At 36.3% G+C, this 16,634-nt stretch overlaps 1 protein-coding gene and 2 long non-coding RNA genes across 9 annotated transcripts; 1 reads left to right on the forward strand and 2 right to left on the reverse strand.

Moving 5' to 3' along the window:
- The first annotated feature begins 3,239 nt into the window (after positions 1 to 3,239).
- On the forward strand, positions 3,240 to 6,308 carry LOC131003872 (uncharacterized). Its single transcript, XR_009094828.1, has 3 exons — positions 3,240 to 3,508; positions 5,362 to 5,428; positions 6,032 to 6,308. It is a non-coding gene; the product is annotated as an uncharacterized LOC131003872 (long non-coding RNA).
- Positions 6,309 to 7,106: 798 nt separating this feature from the next.
- Positions 7,107 to 9,784, reverse strand: LOC131003880 (uncharacterized). Of its 2 annotated transcripts, XR_009094836.1 has the most exons (4): positions 9,650 to 9,782; positions 9,487 to 9,552; positions 7,946 to 8,021; positions 7,107 to 7,381 (listed from the first exon to the last, which is right to left on the reverse strand). It is a non-coding gene; the product is annotated as an uncharacterized LOC131003880 (long non-coding RNA). The 2 variants fall into 2 exon arrangements; XR_009094835.1 differs by having other exon boundaries at positions 7,107 to 8,021; positions 9,650 to 9,784.
- A 311-nt stretch (positions 9,785 to 10,095) lies between these two features.
- On the reverse strand, positions 10,096 to 15,572 carry LOC131003879 (uncharacterized). 6 transcript variants are annotated; one of them, XM_057930448.1, is made up of 4 exons: positions 15,241 to 15,561; positions 15,078 to 15,143; positions 13,535 to 13,610; positions 10,096 to 11,757 (listed from the first exon to the last, which is right to left on the reverse strand). In XM_057930448.1, exon 4 carries the CDS (start codon positions 11,754 to 11,756, stop codon positions 10,590 to 10,592), a length of 1,167 nt encoding a protein of 388 aa, XP_057786431.1. In that variant the 5' UTR covers position 11,757; positions 13,535 to 13,610; positions 15,078 to 15,143; positions 15,241 to 15,561; the 3' UTR covers positions 10,096 to 10,589. The 6 variants fall into 6 exon arrangements, 4 of the variants coding, with proteins under 4 accessions (XP_057786431.1, XP_057786433.1, XP_057786434.1 ...); XM_057930450.1 differs by having other exon boundaries at positions 13,535 to 13,621; XR_009094834.1 differs by lacking the exon at positions 10,096 to 11,757 and adding an exon at positions 12,696 to 12,970 and having other exon boundaries at positions 13,535 to 13,621; positions 15,241 to 15,572.
- Between the last annotated feature and the right edge of the window lie 1,062 nt (positions 15,573 to 16,634).

Raw genomic sequence — 16,634 nt, forward strand, 5'->3', positions numbered from 1 at the left:
ACACAAACGTATGTGTCTTTTTGAATTGTTTATAATGATGGCTTGATGATGATTTGGTATTTTGTAAATGATTGATATTCTATATCTGATAACGTTAACTTACTAGTAAAGTCTTTATGCCATGCTAGTTCAGTAATAAGTACACTTTCATATTTTATCTTTTTTTTTTATGAAGATTGTTAGTTCAGAAAAAACTGATACTAAGACACCCAAGAAGAGTATGTTCTTGCATACTATCAAATTTCGCTCACCCTACATGCAACGAGATATATGCACTTCAAAACCACTGCAGAAAATTGAGAAGGAGTTGGGATTTTATGCCATGTACTTTGAAAGTGGAGAGAAGTAAGTAAACATTTTGTTAAATAAAATTGCTAATTTTTTTCATATCCATATTAATTTGTTTGTCTTATATGTAGGAATGAAATTTTATTTTCATTCTTTGATATACACGTAAGGCGTTTTGAAATGTTGTCGATGAGAAGAGGCAATGTGGTGAACATTTGTATTGTAGATGCATGGACACTAGTTCTGAACTGGAAAGAGCAATATCGTTCAGATAATTCACCCCTACGCTTTTTCACTACGGCCAGCCTATATGTAAGTTTGTATCTTCATATTTAATATAACTCAACTACAACTAAACATTTTATTATTGTTTTAGGTTGACAGTATAGCTCCAAATGATTCAAGTCAAGAATCGCAAAGAGCTTCATTCTTCATGTCATTATATGTTGAGTTGAACGAGTTTGGAAAAAATTCAGTTGGGAAAATTGATATGGTGAGCAAATACTTTCGATTTATATCATCAACATTTTAATGTAACTATTACTTACATATATATATATATATATATATATATATATATGTTATTGGACAGTTCTTCTTTCCAATTGTTGAACAAGATCAGTACTTTGCTTTGTGTGTGGATTTAAAAAGGGAACGAATCTTCGTGCTGGACAGTCTCGTAGATATATCAGAGGATAATGATATGGGAAAGTATGAGAACATTTGCAACAAAGTTGTAAGTATTTTCAACTACTAGCAATGCATATACATGTGTTCATACATGTCTTAATTTTATAATTTATTGCTTTTAATTGCAGCGTACATTGTTGGCGTATTATCTCAACTACAAAGAGGAGACAATCAAGGCAAAATCCGTGGCTAATTCGAAAATACATATTGTCAAGCTGAAGTGGGCGGACAATCGAAATACATTGGACACAGCTATTTATCTTATGCGACATTTGGAGACATTCATGGGAGATATTTCATCAAATTGGAAATGTGACATGTACAACGCAAGTGCACGCCAATTATCTCGAATGCGCGTGAGGTATTGCTCGTCCATAATATCATGGAATGAGAACGATAAGAAAAAAGAGATTCAAGAGACTGCTGCAAAAGAATATCATGAGATTTGTCTTGATTCATCTGTTAACATAAATTCATTATTGGTCGGTTGAGGTAGCTTCATTTTTACAGGAGTTTAACTATCTAAATTTTTGGACATATTTTCATTATCAGTTTCCAACATTGATCGTTTTTTGAGAGATGTTGTGCTCTTATATTTATTTCAAATATTATGGACTTAAGTTAAATTATCTTGCTTTTCTTTTACTATCTAAATTGTTTTGATTAATTTATGGTAACAGTGTCTTATTCGATGAGTTAAATTTATTGATTTGCGATACAACGTGATTTCAAACCATAAAGTAAAACAGTTGGTTCAAATACTACAGTCTTAGGCTAACTAAAGGAACATGTATCATATGAAAATAAAATAAAATAAAACGTAAAGATGATAGATACTGATTTTGGCTAAATAAAATGAACAGTATATATGTAAGTTTTGAACGAACAATATATAAATAATGAACATAGAAAAATATTTCGCCAAAAAATGACCAAAATGAACAGAATACATATAATATTTGAACGACCTATATAAAACTGATGAACACAGCAAATAATATTTCGCCCGAAAATGAATGCATTTTAGTCATGTGTGAATTTAATAAGATGTTATCAAATTAAAAAGTTCACCATAGTTCTTGAAAATTAAATAGCTAAAGATTCACAATAATAAGAAAAAATAAACTAAAGGAATAAAGGTTATGAAAAAACCCAACAAGATGATATCAAATTAAAAAGTTCACCATAGTTCTTGAAAATTAAATAGCTAAAGGTTCACAATAATAAGAAAAAATAAAACTCAAACAACTTAAATCAAATGATCAATGAGAAGTCTTTTTTGTTGGGCAATTCCTCGAATCATGATGCCCCATCTTATTGCATTTCTTGCAATTACGCATTGGCTTCTGAGCAAGAACCATGGCCTTCTCTTGGTTTGATTTTCTTCTTCCACCTGCTCCACTGCCTTTGGTTTTAGCTATGAGCGGAGGTAAAACAGATGGTGTTTCCGATGGTGCAACACCATAAAAATCATTGAAAAGCCTATGCTTAGCTTTGAGCTTAGACTCCATACTGCCCTCCTTTGAAAATCTCTTTTCCACTTCGATCAGCGCTGCAAGTAGTTCTTCACGTAGATCTTGATTGTCACCGACATACCCAATACAATTGCAAATAACATTGAAAAACTGATTGTTACCAATAACAGATTTTTGGCTAGGGGCATGTAATACCCGGGCTTTTGATGACGTGTTTAATTGCTTGAGTTTGAGTAATTAGGGTTTAGATCCCTTGTTTGATTTACTTTGTAAATAGATGAGGAGTTATATGAAGTTTTCTTGTTATTTTTTTTAAGATGTTGAGATGTTCTTTCGATGATGTGAGAATGATGTGGGATTTTATATCCGTATTTGAGTTTGAGTATTTGAATAATTCGAGATAATTATTTGAATGAGAACGATGAACTCGGAAGTGAGATCTGAGTCCGTTAAGACGTTTTTGAAAATTTTGACTTTTTGATGATGAATAGTAAAATACTGCTATTTCGTCTTTTTGTCGACTTTCAAAATCTTACGTGCACGTCGTCGAGAAATATTCTTAGTTTTTCGATACAAGTCCAATAATGAAAGTTTTTATTTTTGGACGACGAGTGAATAGTAAATCGGGATTTCTCGATAAACGAACCGAGCTCGTTTATCAGAATTTTGAGAACGAGCTTGCGTTTTCTATATTTATATAGAATTACGAGTGCAATGAAAGTGAGTAGAGGTTGAGAAGGCGAGTAACAAAGAGTATGGGTTGTTAGTTGTTAAAACGAGACGAGACGAGATATTTAACGACTAACGGGTTAATATCCTAAATATCTAACCTACCCTACCCCTAACCACCCCCAAACCTCCCAAAACCCCTTTCCCCTCACTAACTCACGCTATATCAGCCCACACCACACACACAACTCACATATTCACACACACAACACCTAAAACACACACTACACACGCCATTTTCCATTTAAGCTTGGACGGAGCTTTTGACCTCCGATTTGAGCACCGAGACGAGCGCCGATCATCTTTTCGATCACGTATCTAAGTAGGTAAGATCTTTGCCTACGTTTTGATGGTTTTATTTTCGATTTTCGTCGACGTCGAAAAACGTCGATTCTCGACTTTATTTTGAAACGACGTCGGATCGTCGTGAAATTTTAGTATGTTGTTCTTGGGTAAATGTTGAGCATGTTTAATGAAGGGAGTAAGAACGGAACGAACCGTAGCTATGAAACCCATGAGGGCAGCCCCGTTTTTCACATATTAGCTTGTCTTTCGATTTTTGTTTGATCGTTTTGACTTGATATTTGTGCTTAAGGGTATGCTAGAGTCGATATATATTAAATTCGTATTTTTCCAAGCACGAAAATTTTATAAGTTTTTAGAGTATGATTATTTAAATTCGTGAAGTTTGAGACGTTGCATAATGAATATTATTGCGTATATGTGTTCTACGATATCACATGAGCATGCTAATTGATTTACAATTTATGGATGATAATTGTTGAACGAAATTAAAACTGGAATTCTGTCAAAATTTTACAGCAGTTTCAAGCTTATGTTTCGATGAGTTTTCATTGCTTGATGGCTCTGAAATTTTAGTATGTTTATCTATGATATGTGTATTTCGTTGCTGCAAAATTTCATGTCTTTTGGATGATGTTTGCTATTTTAAAGATATTTTGAAAAATCCTTGACAGAATCTGTCAACTATTGGTAGACTTTACAAAAACGTTTATATCTATTAATCCATGAAGGATTTTGCATCACCGTTTTTTTTAAACAAAACTAGACTTCAATACTTTTCTAAAAACATAAGATTTCGATTTTTATGACCTCTGAAACAGAGCAGTTTATTATTTCAAAAATGCCCTGTTCTGCTGTCATATTTTTCCAACAGTAAAAGTGTATGAGTTTCATTGTTTATTTGGCAGATCATATGAACGTTTTCTCTTGTGAAATTTTAACCAAATCTTCAAGGATACCTTTAGTTTTGGCTGATTAAATTTGATGGAATTTTATTAAGGTTTGCCTTGGTTTCTAATGGCCTAAACAAAATGGGCAGAGACTGTCAATCTTTGACAGCCTGCACTAAAAGAGCAATATCTCCAAAAACCTTTAACCTTTTTGGTTAACTACCATTTTTAGAGTGAACTACACTTCATGGAGTTTTTGAGATCAATTGGTATGAGAGTTTATGATGATTGAGTTGGTTGTTATGAATTTTTAAAGATGACACAAAAACAGCAAAACTTTCTAGAAAACAACTTGATTATATTTGTTTTGATGGATGATACGATATGACTAAATGGTGTGAGTTGTGAGAGTTATGATTAACGCAAATAAATGTTGGTATCTGACACTCGAACAATTGGTGTCGAGTATAAATGATAGTTTACTGATAAAGAGTTTTGATGATTTTGAATTGTTTGGTTTGCGTTGAAAAGATGTCAAGATGTTAAGTTTTGAGTCGAGAGACGAGTTCACGTAGTGAGATTCACGCGTTGAAATCTCGTGGCTGACATTATATATGAATAGGTCATGCCGAAATTTTTAGTGAAATTAGAATTTGAGCATAGTCAATTCTTGTTGACCCGTGACTCAAATACATGCCTAATGGAAAGTTTAACTTTCTAATCGGTTAATTAGACGAGATGAGAGCGAATAGATCTGCTAAGAAAGTGGACTTTTTGATGTGTTAAATATTTCTTTTAATTGAAGCGCTGCTAATTATAACATAAGGATGTTATAATTAATGAGTAATGACGAGAGATAATAATTGTTATATTGATTAACAATCAAGAGAGATGAACATTAGAGATACTAATGTTTCATAAAAGAGATTAGATTATTAATCGAGGTTTCTTTTATAACTTCTCACCAATTCTTCATAACGATGAAGGTCCTTTTGGGAAGTAACGACTTGAGGGAGAGAGTGACGTTACTCATTGATACAGAGACACAACGAGGTGGGCATTACTTTTACTATACGTATGTAGAGATCCCCTACGTGTCGTAGGCCTCTTATACGAATGAATGCATGAGATGATTTAACTGTTAATTTCAGTTTTATATATCTATCAAACGAGTTTAATGCTACCTTTGAACAAGTTATTTCGTTACAAATTTTTGAACTGGAAAATATTACAACTGTTGTCTTGCCATAAAATGTTTAAATTTTAGTATGATATCTATCTGCTTTGGCTTTGCCAATGATGCAATCGAATTCGGGTCCTGAGCAGTTGATAGCTATCCTGCCAGGGCTAGTGTACACCAGTGACCGTGAGTCATCTAGCGGGTTGGCCGGTCAAGTGACCGTGAGAGGTGGCCACCTCTCCGGCACACAGTTTCAGATATGATAGATTACAAAAGAACTTAGTCTGATCAGACGAACTTTAAGAATCACAAATGAACTTAGTAAGCTTGGGCCTTTTTAGCGAAAAACTCCCTTGCTGTACTGATTATGATGGCATGACAATTTATAGTTTTGAAGCATGTATTTTTATACCTAGGCATACGTGCCCACTGAGTGCTTTTGTACTCAGCCCTGCATATGTTTTCTAAATGTGCAGGTTGAGCTGATGTGATGATGGTGCTGCAATGAGCGGAGTCTCCAAGGTTGTTAATAAATAGTTAACCTGTCTAGAATATGTCTTCATACATATGTCTAGCTACTTTCCGCTGCAAGATGTTGTTGATGTTATAGTATGTTATGTCATACTTTGAGTCTTAAGAGAATGGTTGCATATGATGTATAACTTGATTAATGATATTAATTAACTTTTATGCAGTCTTTCATAGACTGTTTTCAATTGAGTATTAATGAATAAAAATGACGAGTTTAATTAAGATGAGTAAGTTTTACGGCTATAAATGACGCCCCTTTTCTTCCCCTTCTTCTTTAACCCCATCCCTAGTCGTGGATCACTCGGCCTAACTATCCCTAGTTAGGGCGGGCTGTGACAGAGTGGTATCAGAGCGAAGGAAAGCTCTGAATTAGAAGTCTTGAGTTTAGTCTAGAATGAGTCACTAGACTAATAGTTATTAACAACCGTGAGCTCAGCGCACCATCACACCAGGCTCAACGAGGTATGTAAAATTTCAAAGTTTATTTGACGTTAAATTTTGAAGAGCATGATGTTGAGGTTATATGATGAGTTATGATGTTACACTTTAAAGGTGCATAGTTTGAGTTTGAGGATGACAACATGATTAATAATGAGTTATTATGTTGTAAGAGCATATGTTGATGTTACATGATGAATCATGAGAGCGTTTATATCATATGATGTTATATGATTGAGGATGCATGATTATGAGTTATGATGTGATGTATTTGAGATGTTTTGTGATGAGAATTGTTTGAGCAGTTGTGATAAGTCACGATGATTTAGATGAAGGAATCTAATGTCATTGTTAAGAGAGATTTTTTTTTTACTAAGTAGAAGGATGAAATGAGAACTTAGAGCTAAAACTTGAGAGAGTTAGCAATTGCTTTAAGTACTTGTTGGTTTGAGTTATTGTCACAACCCAATTCTTGAAGGAATAAACTATAATCGAGGTGCGACTAAAATCATAGAAATAAACAAGGAAAGAACCTTGTGGGATTCAAATAATAGGATAAAAAGTCGGGGAACGCCCTTTGAGTGAAGAAAGACAAAAATCAAGTGATATTAATCAATCAACAACATTCTAAGCCTTAGGATCACAAGTTCGGTTTCATGCTTCCGATAACCAACGTTAATAACATAGAGCTAGAAGTTGAGAGTTTAAGCTCGATAAGAAAACATAATTCAGAATTTAACATAAAAGTCTTAAGTTGGAGAAATAAAAGACAAATAAGAGCTAGTGCAACAGCGGAAGACAAAATACGGAGTTGAACCCTAGCCTCAGCTCTGCCCCGTCAGCACCGACCAATCAACCTGAAAACATTTGAAAGAAATTTTGGGCTAAGTACTAATGTACTTAGTGGGCTAGCATTTTTATAAATATTTCATAATCATAAGAGCAGTTTATCCAATTATACTTTACATGACTTAGAAGGTTTTAAAACAAAAATAACTTCTAAGCATGTTAAAACATTTTATTATATTGCGCGCAATTGTCACACTCCCTTTCCGTTACTCGCTGTGATCCCGGACCTTTTAGCCACCGACGGATCCATTACTCCTGCTTTACTTGGACTGAGGGCGTAACCCAGCCAAGCTCCCATTTGGGACCCAATGCTCCGGAACACATCCCGTCGAGCACCCTTATAACGCCTCATACATGATTAGTGCCCGATGGAGATCAACCCACCGAGTCAGCTAATAGGTGTACACAATTCTCAAACAACGTGTTAGGTCATAAGAGAACCTCGATCGATTAACTTATGCGAGCCTTAAACAGAGCAGAGTGCACAAAAATATTTATTGGATAAACAGTTTTCATTTCATTGAAATATTTAAGCTCAATAGCTAAATCATACATTTGGAAAATAAGCCCACCTGAATAGGCAAAGCCTGTCGTTTATTCTTAACTCTGAATTGGTATAGCAGTGCTAGTCCTCACGATCCACAAAGCCTACAAGAAATCTATAATCTTAATAGGTCTCCTGAATCTAATCTTAAGTCATAGTGAAGTGCTTAATATTCTATGATTCACTTAGCCGGGTTTTCAAAATTTAATGAATAAATAATTGAAAACATTTCTCTTGAGTTAAGAACACCAACAATATTCTTACTCATCTTTCTTTAATAATTGGAATTATAAATAAAACCAATTAAATCTTAAATACTCTTATTGCAAAAATATAATGCAAATTCATGTCATGCTTGACATATAATAAGAAATTACTTAAAATATGCTTATAATAATAATTAAATATTATTATAAAAATTTTCTCTTTGAAAATAATTAATTAAACTTAATAAGTCTAATTAATTATAATAGTGTAGCTCCTTTAAATAAAATCTGCACAAATCCAATTAAATAAATACTTGGGCAGCCCATGATTTAAAATAATCAGAGGCCCAGCTTAATAAAAGAAAATCGGCCCAACTGACTCAGCCCAAAATTAAGAAATAACCCAGCCCATTTAAAAATTCTCGGCCCAAATACTCATAAAAATCGGCCCAACTGATAATAAAATTTCGCAGCCCAAAACTTAATTAAACCCCGGCCCAACACCCAAGCCCACTCCCCAACCAAGCCCAACCCCAAAGCCCAACCCTCACCCTAGCCCAACACCTCCATCCTCTTATCTCCCTCATCAGCCGCACACACACACTATCACATATCTCAACCTCTCTCTCCCAAGGCTCTGTCCCCCTCTCTCTCTCGCGGTTCACGCCACCACCCCCTTCTCCCTCATCCTCACTCATCAAACCGGCGAGGCAGCCGCTCCTCCTTCCGGCGAGGCAGCCGCTTCTCTCTCCTGGAACTCCGGCGTCCGCTTGGACTTCCCCCCCCCCTTCACTCAAACTGGCTGACAACGGCAGCAAATGAGACGGGCTGCCGCCGTGCCTTGCCATCTCCCTCGAGTCTCTCTCTCTCCTCGGCCCGACAGCAGCGGGGAGAGCCGCCGTGCCGTAGCTCCTCCTCTCACAGACAGCGTGCCAGCAGCAGGGAAACCACCGCCGCCGACCACAGTCGTCTACAGCGGCGGCGTCGCCGCCTTCTTCTCTCCCCCCTTTCCGGACAGCCTATGGCCGTCAAAAACGTTGCCCCAACTGAACTCACGCTACACCAACACTCAAATCAATGGAAAGTTGACTCTTTCATTCAAAAATATAAAATAAAGAAATTATGCAGATTGTTCTGTATATGCATATGTATCATTCTGTTTGTTTCTTCTATTTTCTTGTTTAATCGATCGGTTAATAAGAGTCCGTATAAGTCTCTGGTATGAAGGATGATTATCTGTGTATATATGTATGCCAATTTACTGTCTGTGAAATAGGTGTTTATGCTGTGTTTGATATAACCATGAAAGATTTGGGTTTACCAGTCGATGTGTTTGATATAACCATGAAAGATTTGGGTTTACCAGTCGATGGTTGAGTAAAAGGCGATCCTTTGTTTTATGAAATTATTATGAGATTATTCTATTGTTCTGCAGAAAAGAATACAGATTATAGTTAGAAGCTTCGTCAAAGTAACGTCAAAGTAGGAATGGAGAATAAGAATGAAAGTAGGAGGAATTTCTTTACCAGCTGCTGTAGAATATGATTGAGAAGAAGCTCAAGATTGGGAAGCTGAATTAAGTAGAAAGCTCAATGAGAAGAATTGATTTTGGGATGAATAGGCGTTAAAGGATGGAGGCTTTTATAGGTGAAATCAGTTTATAAGTGTGGGTGGAAGAGTGGGTCAGCTTATAAGTGTGAGTGGAAGAGTGGGTGAAATTGGTGGGGAAAAAAAAAATATATCGTGTAGTGTAGTGTAGTGTAAAGTGTGAGTGGGAAAGAAATAAATAAAATATAATGAAAACTGTAATAATCATTCAGTGTTCGCTTAAATAAATAACTCGTGTAGATGCTAAATGTTAAATTAAATAAATATGTAATGCATATAAATTTAATAACTAAATTTACAAATGTTTTTTTTGTAAATCATTTTTGTTGGAATTAAAAATAAATTCATTTTCTTTTATCCGGCGTGAATCATCTTAAATCTAAGTTTAAATTAAATTCTAAACTTAATATAAATAGGCGGGGTGTTACATTCCTCCCTCCTTATAAAAATTTCGTCCTCGAAATTGCATATCTGGGTCATCTAGTTTGGATACTAGACTTTCATTCCACTCAACTCTTGTGCGGCACTAAATCATATACGTACTTAATTCCCTAACAGCGCGACATCGTTTAGCAAACTAGAAAATTTTCCTCAAACTCTGGTACGTCGTTATGTCGTGGAAACTTGTCTCATCCTCTCCTGAAGATTGAAGAGGGATCTTTCTCTTGTTAAAAGTATCGTGGCGCTGACTTGAGTAAGTCAACCAATTCGAGGATTGCGTCAATTTCTATCATAGGAATAACATGTAAGTATGTCAAAATGTTTCGGCGCCTATATCGAGCTCTGAGTTCGCGGTGACGTCCTTAGTAGCAGTCTTTCATCGTCAGTTGTACTAACTTTTATCGTTGTTACGGACGATTATAGCGTAAATTCTAATTTCTTACAAGCAACATATGAAATGGAAGAATAGGATACTCCAATATTGAATAGAGCTATAATCGACATGTCGAAAACATTAATCGTACCTGTCAGGTTTCCGTGATCTCCTGCTGCTCGGTGTTGGTTAAGGGCATAGGCCCTAGCGTATCGTGGTTGGTTCTGATTTCCTCTAGGACCTTGGTTTTGTCGTTGTTGGTTTCCAGGATTTTGTTGTTGGGGTGCTCCTCCTCCCTTCTTTGGGCATGTCGAGACATAATGCCCGGCCTCTCCGCAGTTATAGCAGACGTTCATTCCTTTCAGACATTCTCCCGGATGGAGTTTTTGACATTTTGGGCAAGGAGTTTGAACTATTGCTTGAGGTTGTGGGTTCTGATGTTGATTCTGATTTTGATTTGCCGTCCATGGTTTCTTCCCATTTCCAATGTTTCCACCAGTCCCTTCATTCCATTTTCTCTTTCCCTTACTACCATCTTGAGATGGTACAAATCCAAACTGTTCGGGGGATTTTCCTTTCTCCCTTGGCAACAATGACTCAATAGTGAGGGCTCTGCTCAATGTCTGCGCGTAGGTGAGACCGCCTTGACTTGCTAGGGAAATCGCTATCTCGTGACGCAGTCCGTTTCTGAACTTCTCTGCGCGTTTCTCATCGCTGTCCACCAACGTCGGAGCATATCTTGATAGCTGATTGAAGGCTCTATCATACTCGGTCACAGTTCCCGTTTTCTGTCTCAAATTCCAAAACTCGTTCTGTTTCTTTTGTCGGTAACATCCTGGTATATACTTCTCATACAATTCAGCCTTGAATTCTTCCCATGTGAAATTCTCCCACTGTTCGTCAGTCATAGTCCGCCTCACTGACTCCCACCAAAAGTCAGCTTCGTCCACCAACTGATAAGTTGCGCATGCCACTTTATCCTCATCGTCACAACGGATGTAGTTGAAGATCCGTTCTATTGCCCTAACCCATTTCTCGGCATCCGCAGGTTCGCCCAATCCATCAAACGTTGGGGGTTTTTCTTTGCGAAACTTTTCCTCGGCTGTGCGATTTGGTGCTACTTGTGGAATAGGCTCTTCGGGTACAAATCCCCTACCGCGCCCACGGCCACGTCCGCGCCCTCTACCACGTCCTCTTGGTGCACCTTCCATTCTGATTGACGGACGAGAATCAGCAGACAAAGAGACTCATTCGGCATACATACATACATACATACATATATAGATATACACGAGATATATCGCTTCTATAGTGTAACCATGTGAAAGACTAGTTCTACGTGGAAACTAATCTAAACTTAAGTGGAATAACTTAAGTGAAACCTTAATCTCATGACATTTCTTCTACGTTGTAACATATCTATGTTAAACGTTGCTATCTTATCATTCCTTACTTAAATCGATCAAGCGGAGCTTTCACGACTAACATTTCTAAAGTATCCTTGGGTAGTACTCAAACGATTTGTAAGAGACTCATCATTCATATCGTACAGGCAGTGGACCTAACACGATAACATAAAACTTTTCATTCATTTAATCATTTGTTTCTTTTGAAACCTTTAAACATATGGACAATAAATGCCCCTTTCATAAAAATTTTCTTAATCCGGAAAGATTAATGAAATCTAACTCGACCATAAATTCATTGATTCGTTAAGGGCTCGGGTAGTCCCAAACACGACATACATACATACATTGGTTATATGAGTTAAAGGCTCAAAATAACAATATGAAAGCGATAAGCAATTCATATAACATCATACATTGAAAGCGCGCACTTCTTAAAAACTTTGAAAGCATTTAAAATCATTGAAATTTTTAAGTCGTACCTTTTGTTGCGGCAGTGTGACGGCGAGCTGAGGGCTACTGAAATTCTTAGAAGTCTAGAGATACTATTCTAGACTCGACATCAAAAACTTATGGTTATCAGAGACATGAAAGAAAACTCATGCTCTGATACCATTCTGTCACAACCCAATTCTTGAAGGAATAAACTATAATCGAGGTGCGACTAAAATCATAGAAATAAACAAGGAAAGAACCTTGTGGGATTCAAATAATAGGATAAAAAGTCGGGGAACGCCCTTTGAGTGAAGAAAGACAAAAATCAAGTGATATTAATCAATCAACAACATTCTAAGCCTTAGGATCACAAGTTCGGTTTCATGCTTCCGATAACCAACGTTAATAACATAGAGCTAGAAGTTGAGAGTTTAAGCTCGATAAGAAAACATAATTCAGAATTTAACATAAAAGTCTTAAGTTGGAGAAATAAAAGACAAATAAGAGCTAGTGCAACAGCGGAAGACAAAATACGGAGTTGAACCCTAGCCTCAGCTCTGCCCCGTCAGCACCGACCAATCAACCTGAAAACATTTGAAAGAAATTTTGGGCTAAGTACTAATGTACTTAGTGGGCTAGCATTTTTATAAATATTTCATAATCATAAGAGCAGTTTATCCAATTATACTTTACATGACTTAGAAGGTTTTAAAACAAAAATAACTTCTAAGCATGTTAAAACATTTTATTATATTGCGCGCAATTGTCACACTCCCTTTCCGTTACTCGCTGTGATCCCGGACCTTTTAGCCACCGACGGATCCATTACTCCTGCTTTACTTGGACTGAGGGCGTAACCCAGCCAAGCTCCCATTTGGGACCCAATGCTCCGGAACACATCCCGTCGAGCACCCTTATAACGCCTCATACATGATTAGTGCCCGATGGAGATCAACCCACCGAGTCAGCTAATAGGTGTACACAATTCTCAAACAACGTGTTAGGTCATAAGAGAACCTCGATCGATTAACTTATGCGAGCCTTAAACAGAGCAGAGTGCACAAAAATATTTATTGGATAAACAGTTTTCATTTCATTGAAATATTTAAGCTCAATAGCTAAATCATACATTTGGAAAATAAGCCCACCTGAATAGGCAAAGCCTGTCGTTTATTCTTAACTCTGAATTGGTATAGCAGTGCTAGTCCTCACGATCCACAAAGCCTACAAGAAATCTATAATCTTAATAGGTCTCCTGAATCTAATCTTAAGTCATAGTGAAGTGCTTAATATTCTATGATTCACTTAGCCGGGTTTTCAAAATTTAATGAATAAATAATTGAAAACATTTCTCTTGAGTTAAGAACACCAACAATATTCTTACTCATCTTTCTTTAATAATTGGAATTATAAATAAAACCAATTAAATCTTAAATACTCTTATTGCAAAAATATAATGCAAATTCATGTCATGCTTGACATATAATAAGAAATTACTTAAAATATGCTTATAATAATAATTAAATATTATTATAAAAATTTTCTCTTTGAAAATAATTAATTAAACTTAATAAGTCTAATTAATTATAATAGTGTAGCTCCTTTAAATAAAATCTGCACAAATCCAATTAAATAAATACTTGGGCAGCCCATGATTTAAAATAATCAGAGGCCCAGCTTAATAAAAGAAAATCGGCCCAACTGACTCGGCCCAAAATTAAGAAATAACCCAGCCCATTTAAAAATTCTCGGCCCAAATACTCATAAAAATCGGCCCAACTGATAATAAAATTTCGCAGCCCAAAACTTAATTAAACCCCGGCCCAACACCCAAGCCCACTCCCCAACCAAGCCCAACCCCAAAGCCCAACCCTCACCCTAGCCCAACACCTCCATCCTCTTATCTCCCTCATCAGCCGCACACACACACTATCACATATCTCAACCTCTCTCTCCCAAGGCTCTGTCCCCCTCTCTCTCTCGCGGTTCACGCCACCACCCCCTTCTCCCTCATCCTCACTCATCAAACCGGCGAGGCAGCCGCTCCTCCTTCCGGCGAGGCAGCCGCTTCTCTCTCCTGGAACTCCGGCGTCCGCTTGGACTTTCCCCCCCCCCCTTCACTCAAACTGGCTGACAACGGCAGCAAATGAGACGGGCTGCCGCCGTGCCTTGCCATCTCCCTCGAGTCTCTCTCTCTCCTCGGCCCGACAGCAGCGGGGAGAGCCGCCGTGCCGTAGCTCCTCCTCTCACAGACAGCGTGCCAGCAGCAGGGAAACCACCGCCGCCGACCACAGTCGTCTACAGCGGCGGCGTCGCCGCCTTCTTCTCTCCCCCCTTTCCGGACAGCCTATGGCCGTCAAAAACGTTGCCCCAACTGAACTCACGCTACACCAACACTCAAATCAATGGAAAGTTGACTCTTTCATTCAAAAATATAAAATAAAGAAATTATGCAGATTGTTCTGTATATGCATATGTATCATTCTGTTTGTTTCTTCTATTTTCTTGTTTAATCGATCGGTTAATAAGAGTCCGTATAAGTCTCTGGTATGAAGGATGATTATCTGTGTATATATGTATGCCAATTTACTGTCTGTGAAATAGGTGTTTATGCTGTGTTTGATATAACCATGAAAGATTTGGGTTTACCAGTCGATGTGTTTGATATAACCATGAAAGATTTGGGTTTACCAGTCGATGGTTGAGTAAAAGGCGATCCTTTGTTTTATGAAATTATTATGAGATTATTCTATTGTTCTGCAGAAAAGAATACAGATTATAGTTAGAAGCTTCGTCAAAGTAACGTCAAAGTAGGAATGGAGAATAAGAATGAAAGTAGGAGGAATTTCTTTACCAGCTGCTGTAGAATATGATTGAGAAGAAGCTCAAGATTGGGAAGCTGAATTAAGTAGAAAGCTCAATGAGAAGAATTGATTTTGGGATGAATAGGCGTTAAAGGATGGAGGCTTTTATAGGTGAAATCAGTTTATAAGTGTGGGTGGAAGAGTGGGTCAGCTTATAAGTGTGAGTGGAAGAGTGGGTGAAATTGGTGGGGAAAAAAAAAAAATATATCGTGTAGTGTAGTGTAGTGTAAAGTGTGAGTGGGAAAGAAATAAATAAAATATAATGAAAACTGTAATAATCATTCAGTGTTCGCTTAAATAAATAACTCGTGTAGATGCTAAATGTTAAATTAAATAAATATGTAATGCATATAAATTTAATAACTAAATTTACAAATGTTTTTTTGTAAATCATTTTTGTTGGAATTAAAAATAAATTCATTTTCTTTTATCCGGCGTGAATCATCTTAAATCTAAGTTTAAATTAAATTCTAAACTTAATATAAATAGGCGGGGTGTTACATTCACAATTTCACACAATCTTTTGAATTTTAATTTAACGGTTTGATTATGATAATGGCAAAATAACTGTATATTTTCCTTATGAAAAATTGCGCCTTGTATTATTTTCTTGAATGAGATAATTCCCTGAAATTGATTGAAAGGGAAATATATATTTTTTTATTACTTTTTAAAGTGTATGATTGCGTGATATAGTCAATAATATTAATTGTATTAATGGTCTCCACATGCCCATTTCAATATTTCAGAGGCGACCGGCACTAGAGTCAATAGACTAAATTAAATGTGCGTGAAATTAATTCATTTATTATCGAGACAATTTCGAGAATAATTTATTAAATATATTTGATATTACTTGAGAGACGAACTGTTTTCCAAATTTTTTTTATCATTTTTAATTCAGGAAAAATTCAGCCTTTACTACATAAATTATTACCGAATTGTAATTACAATATATCTAATTAAGCACGACAGAAGTCTCACAGAGCAAACTTACTTATTTGATTATGTAATAAATACCTCTTGTAATTCTCAGAAAAAAGAAAATATATATTTATATAGGGAATATATCGATAGAGAATGCTAAATGTATAGAGAAAAAGAAAGACAGTCTGAATATATATTTAAAATCCAAAAAAATCCAACAGAATCCCAAACCAATACACACAATCTCGTGCATTTATTTGAGCATTCCCTATGTCTAAATATACATTCAGTAAGACAATACCCTTGTATAGGAATTATAAATCAATTCTAACCTTATATACGTCTGAATCAAAAGTTGGGCTGATCTCTGACCAAACCATGTCGGCCCGGCCCATAAGGCTCACATTGACATATATATATTTGGCCATTATTTTTAAAAAGGGTAATTTTAAACTAA

The sequence above is a fragment of the Salvia miltiorrhiza genome, unplaced genomic scaffold (assembly GCF_028751815.1).
Source record: "Salvia miltiorrhiza cultivar Shanhuang (shh) unplaced genomic scaffold, IMPLAD_Smil_shh original_scaffold_282_1, whole genome shotgun sequence".
NCBI classification, from domain to species: domain Eukaryota; kingdom Viridiplantae; phylum Streptophyta; class Magnoliopsida; order Lamiales; family Lamiaceae; genus Salvia; species Salvia miltiorrhiza.

Excerpts from the sequence above, each read along its gene's own strand:
- LOC131003879 (XM_057930451.1), bottom strand. The coding sequence starts at position 11,756 with ATGGAAGGTGCACCAAGAGGACGTGGTAGAGGGCGCGGACGTGGCCGT.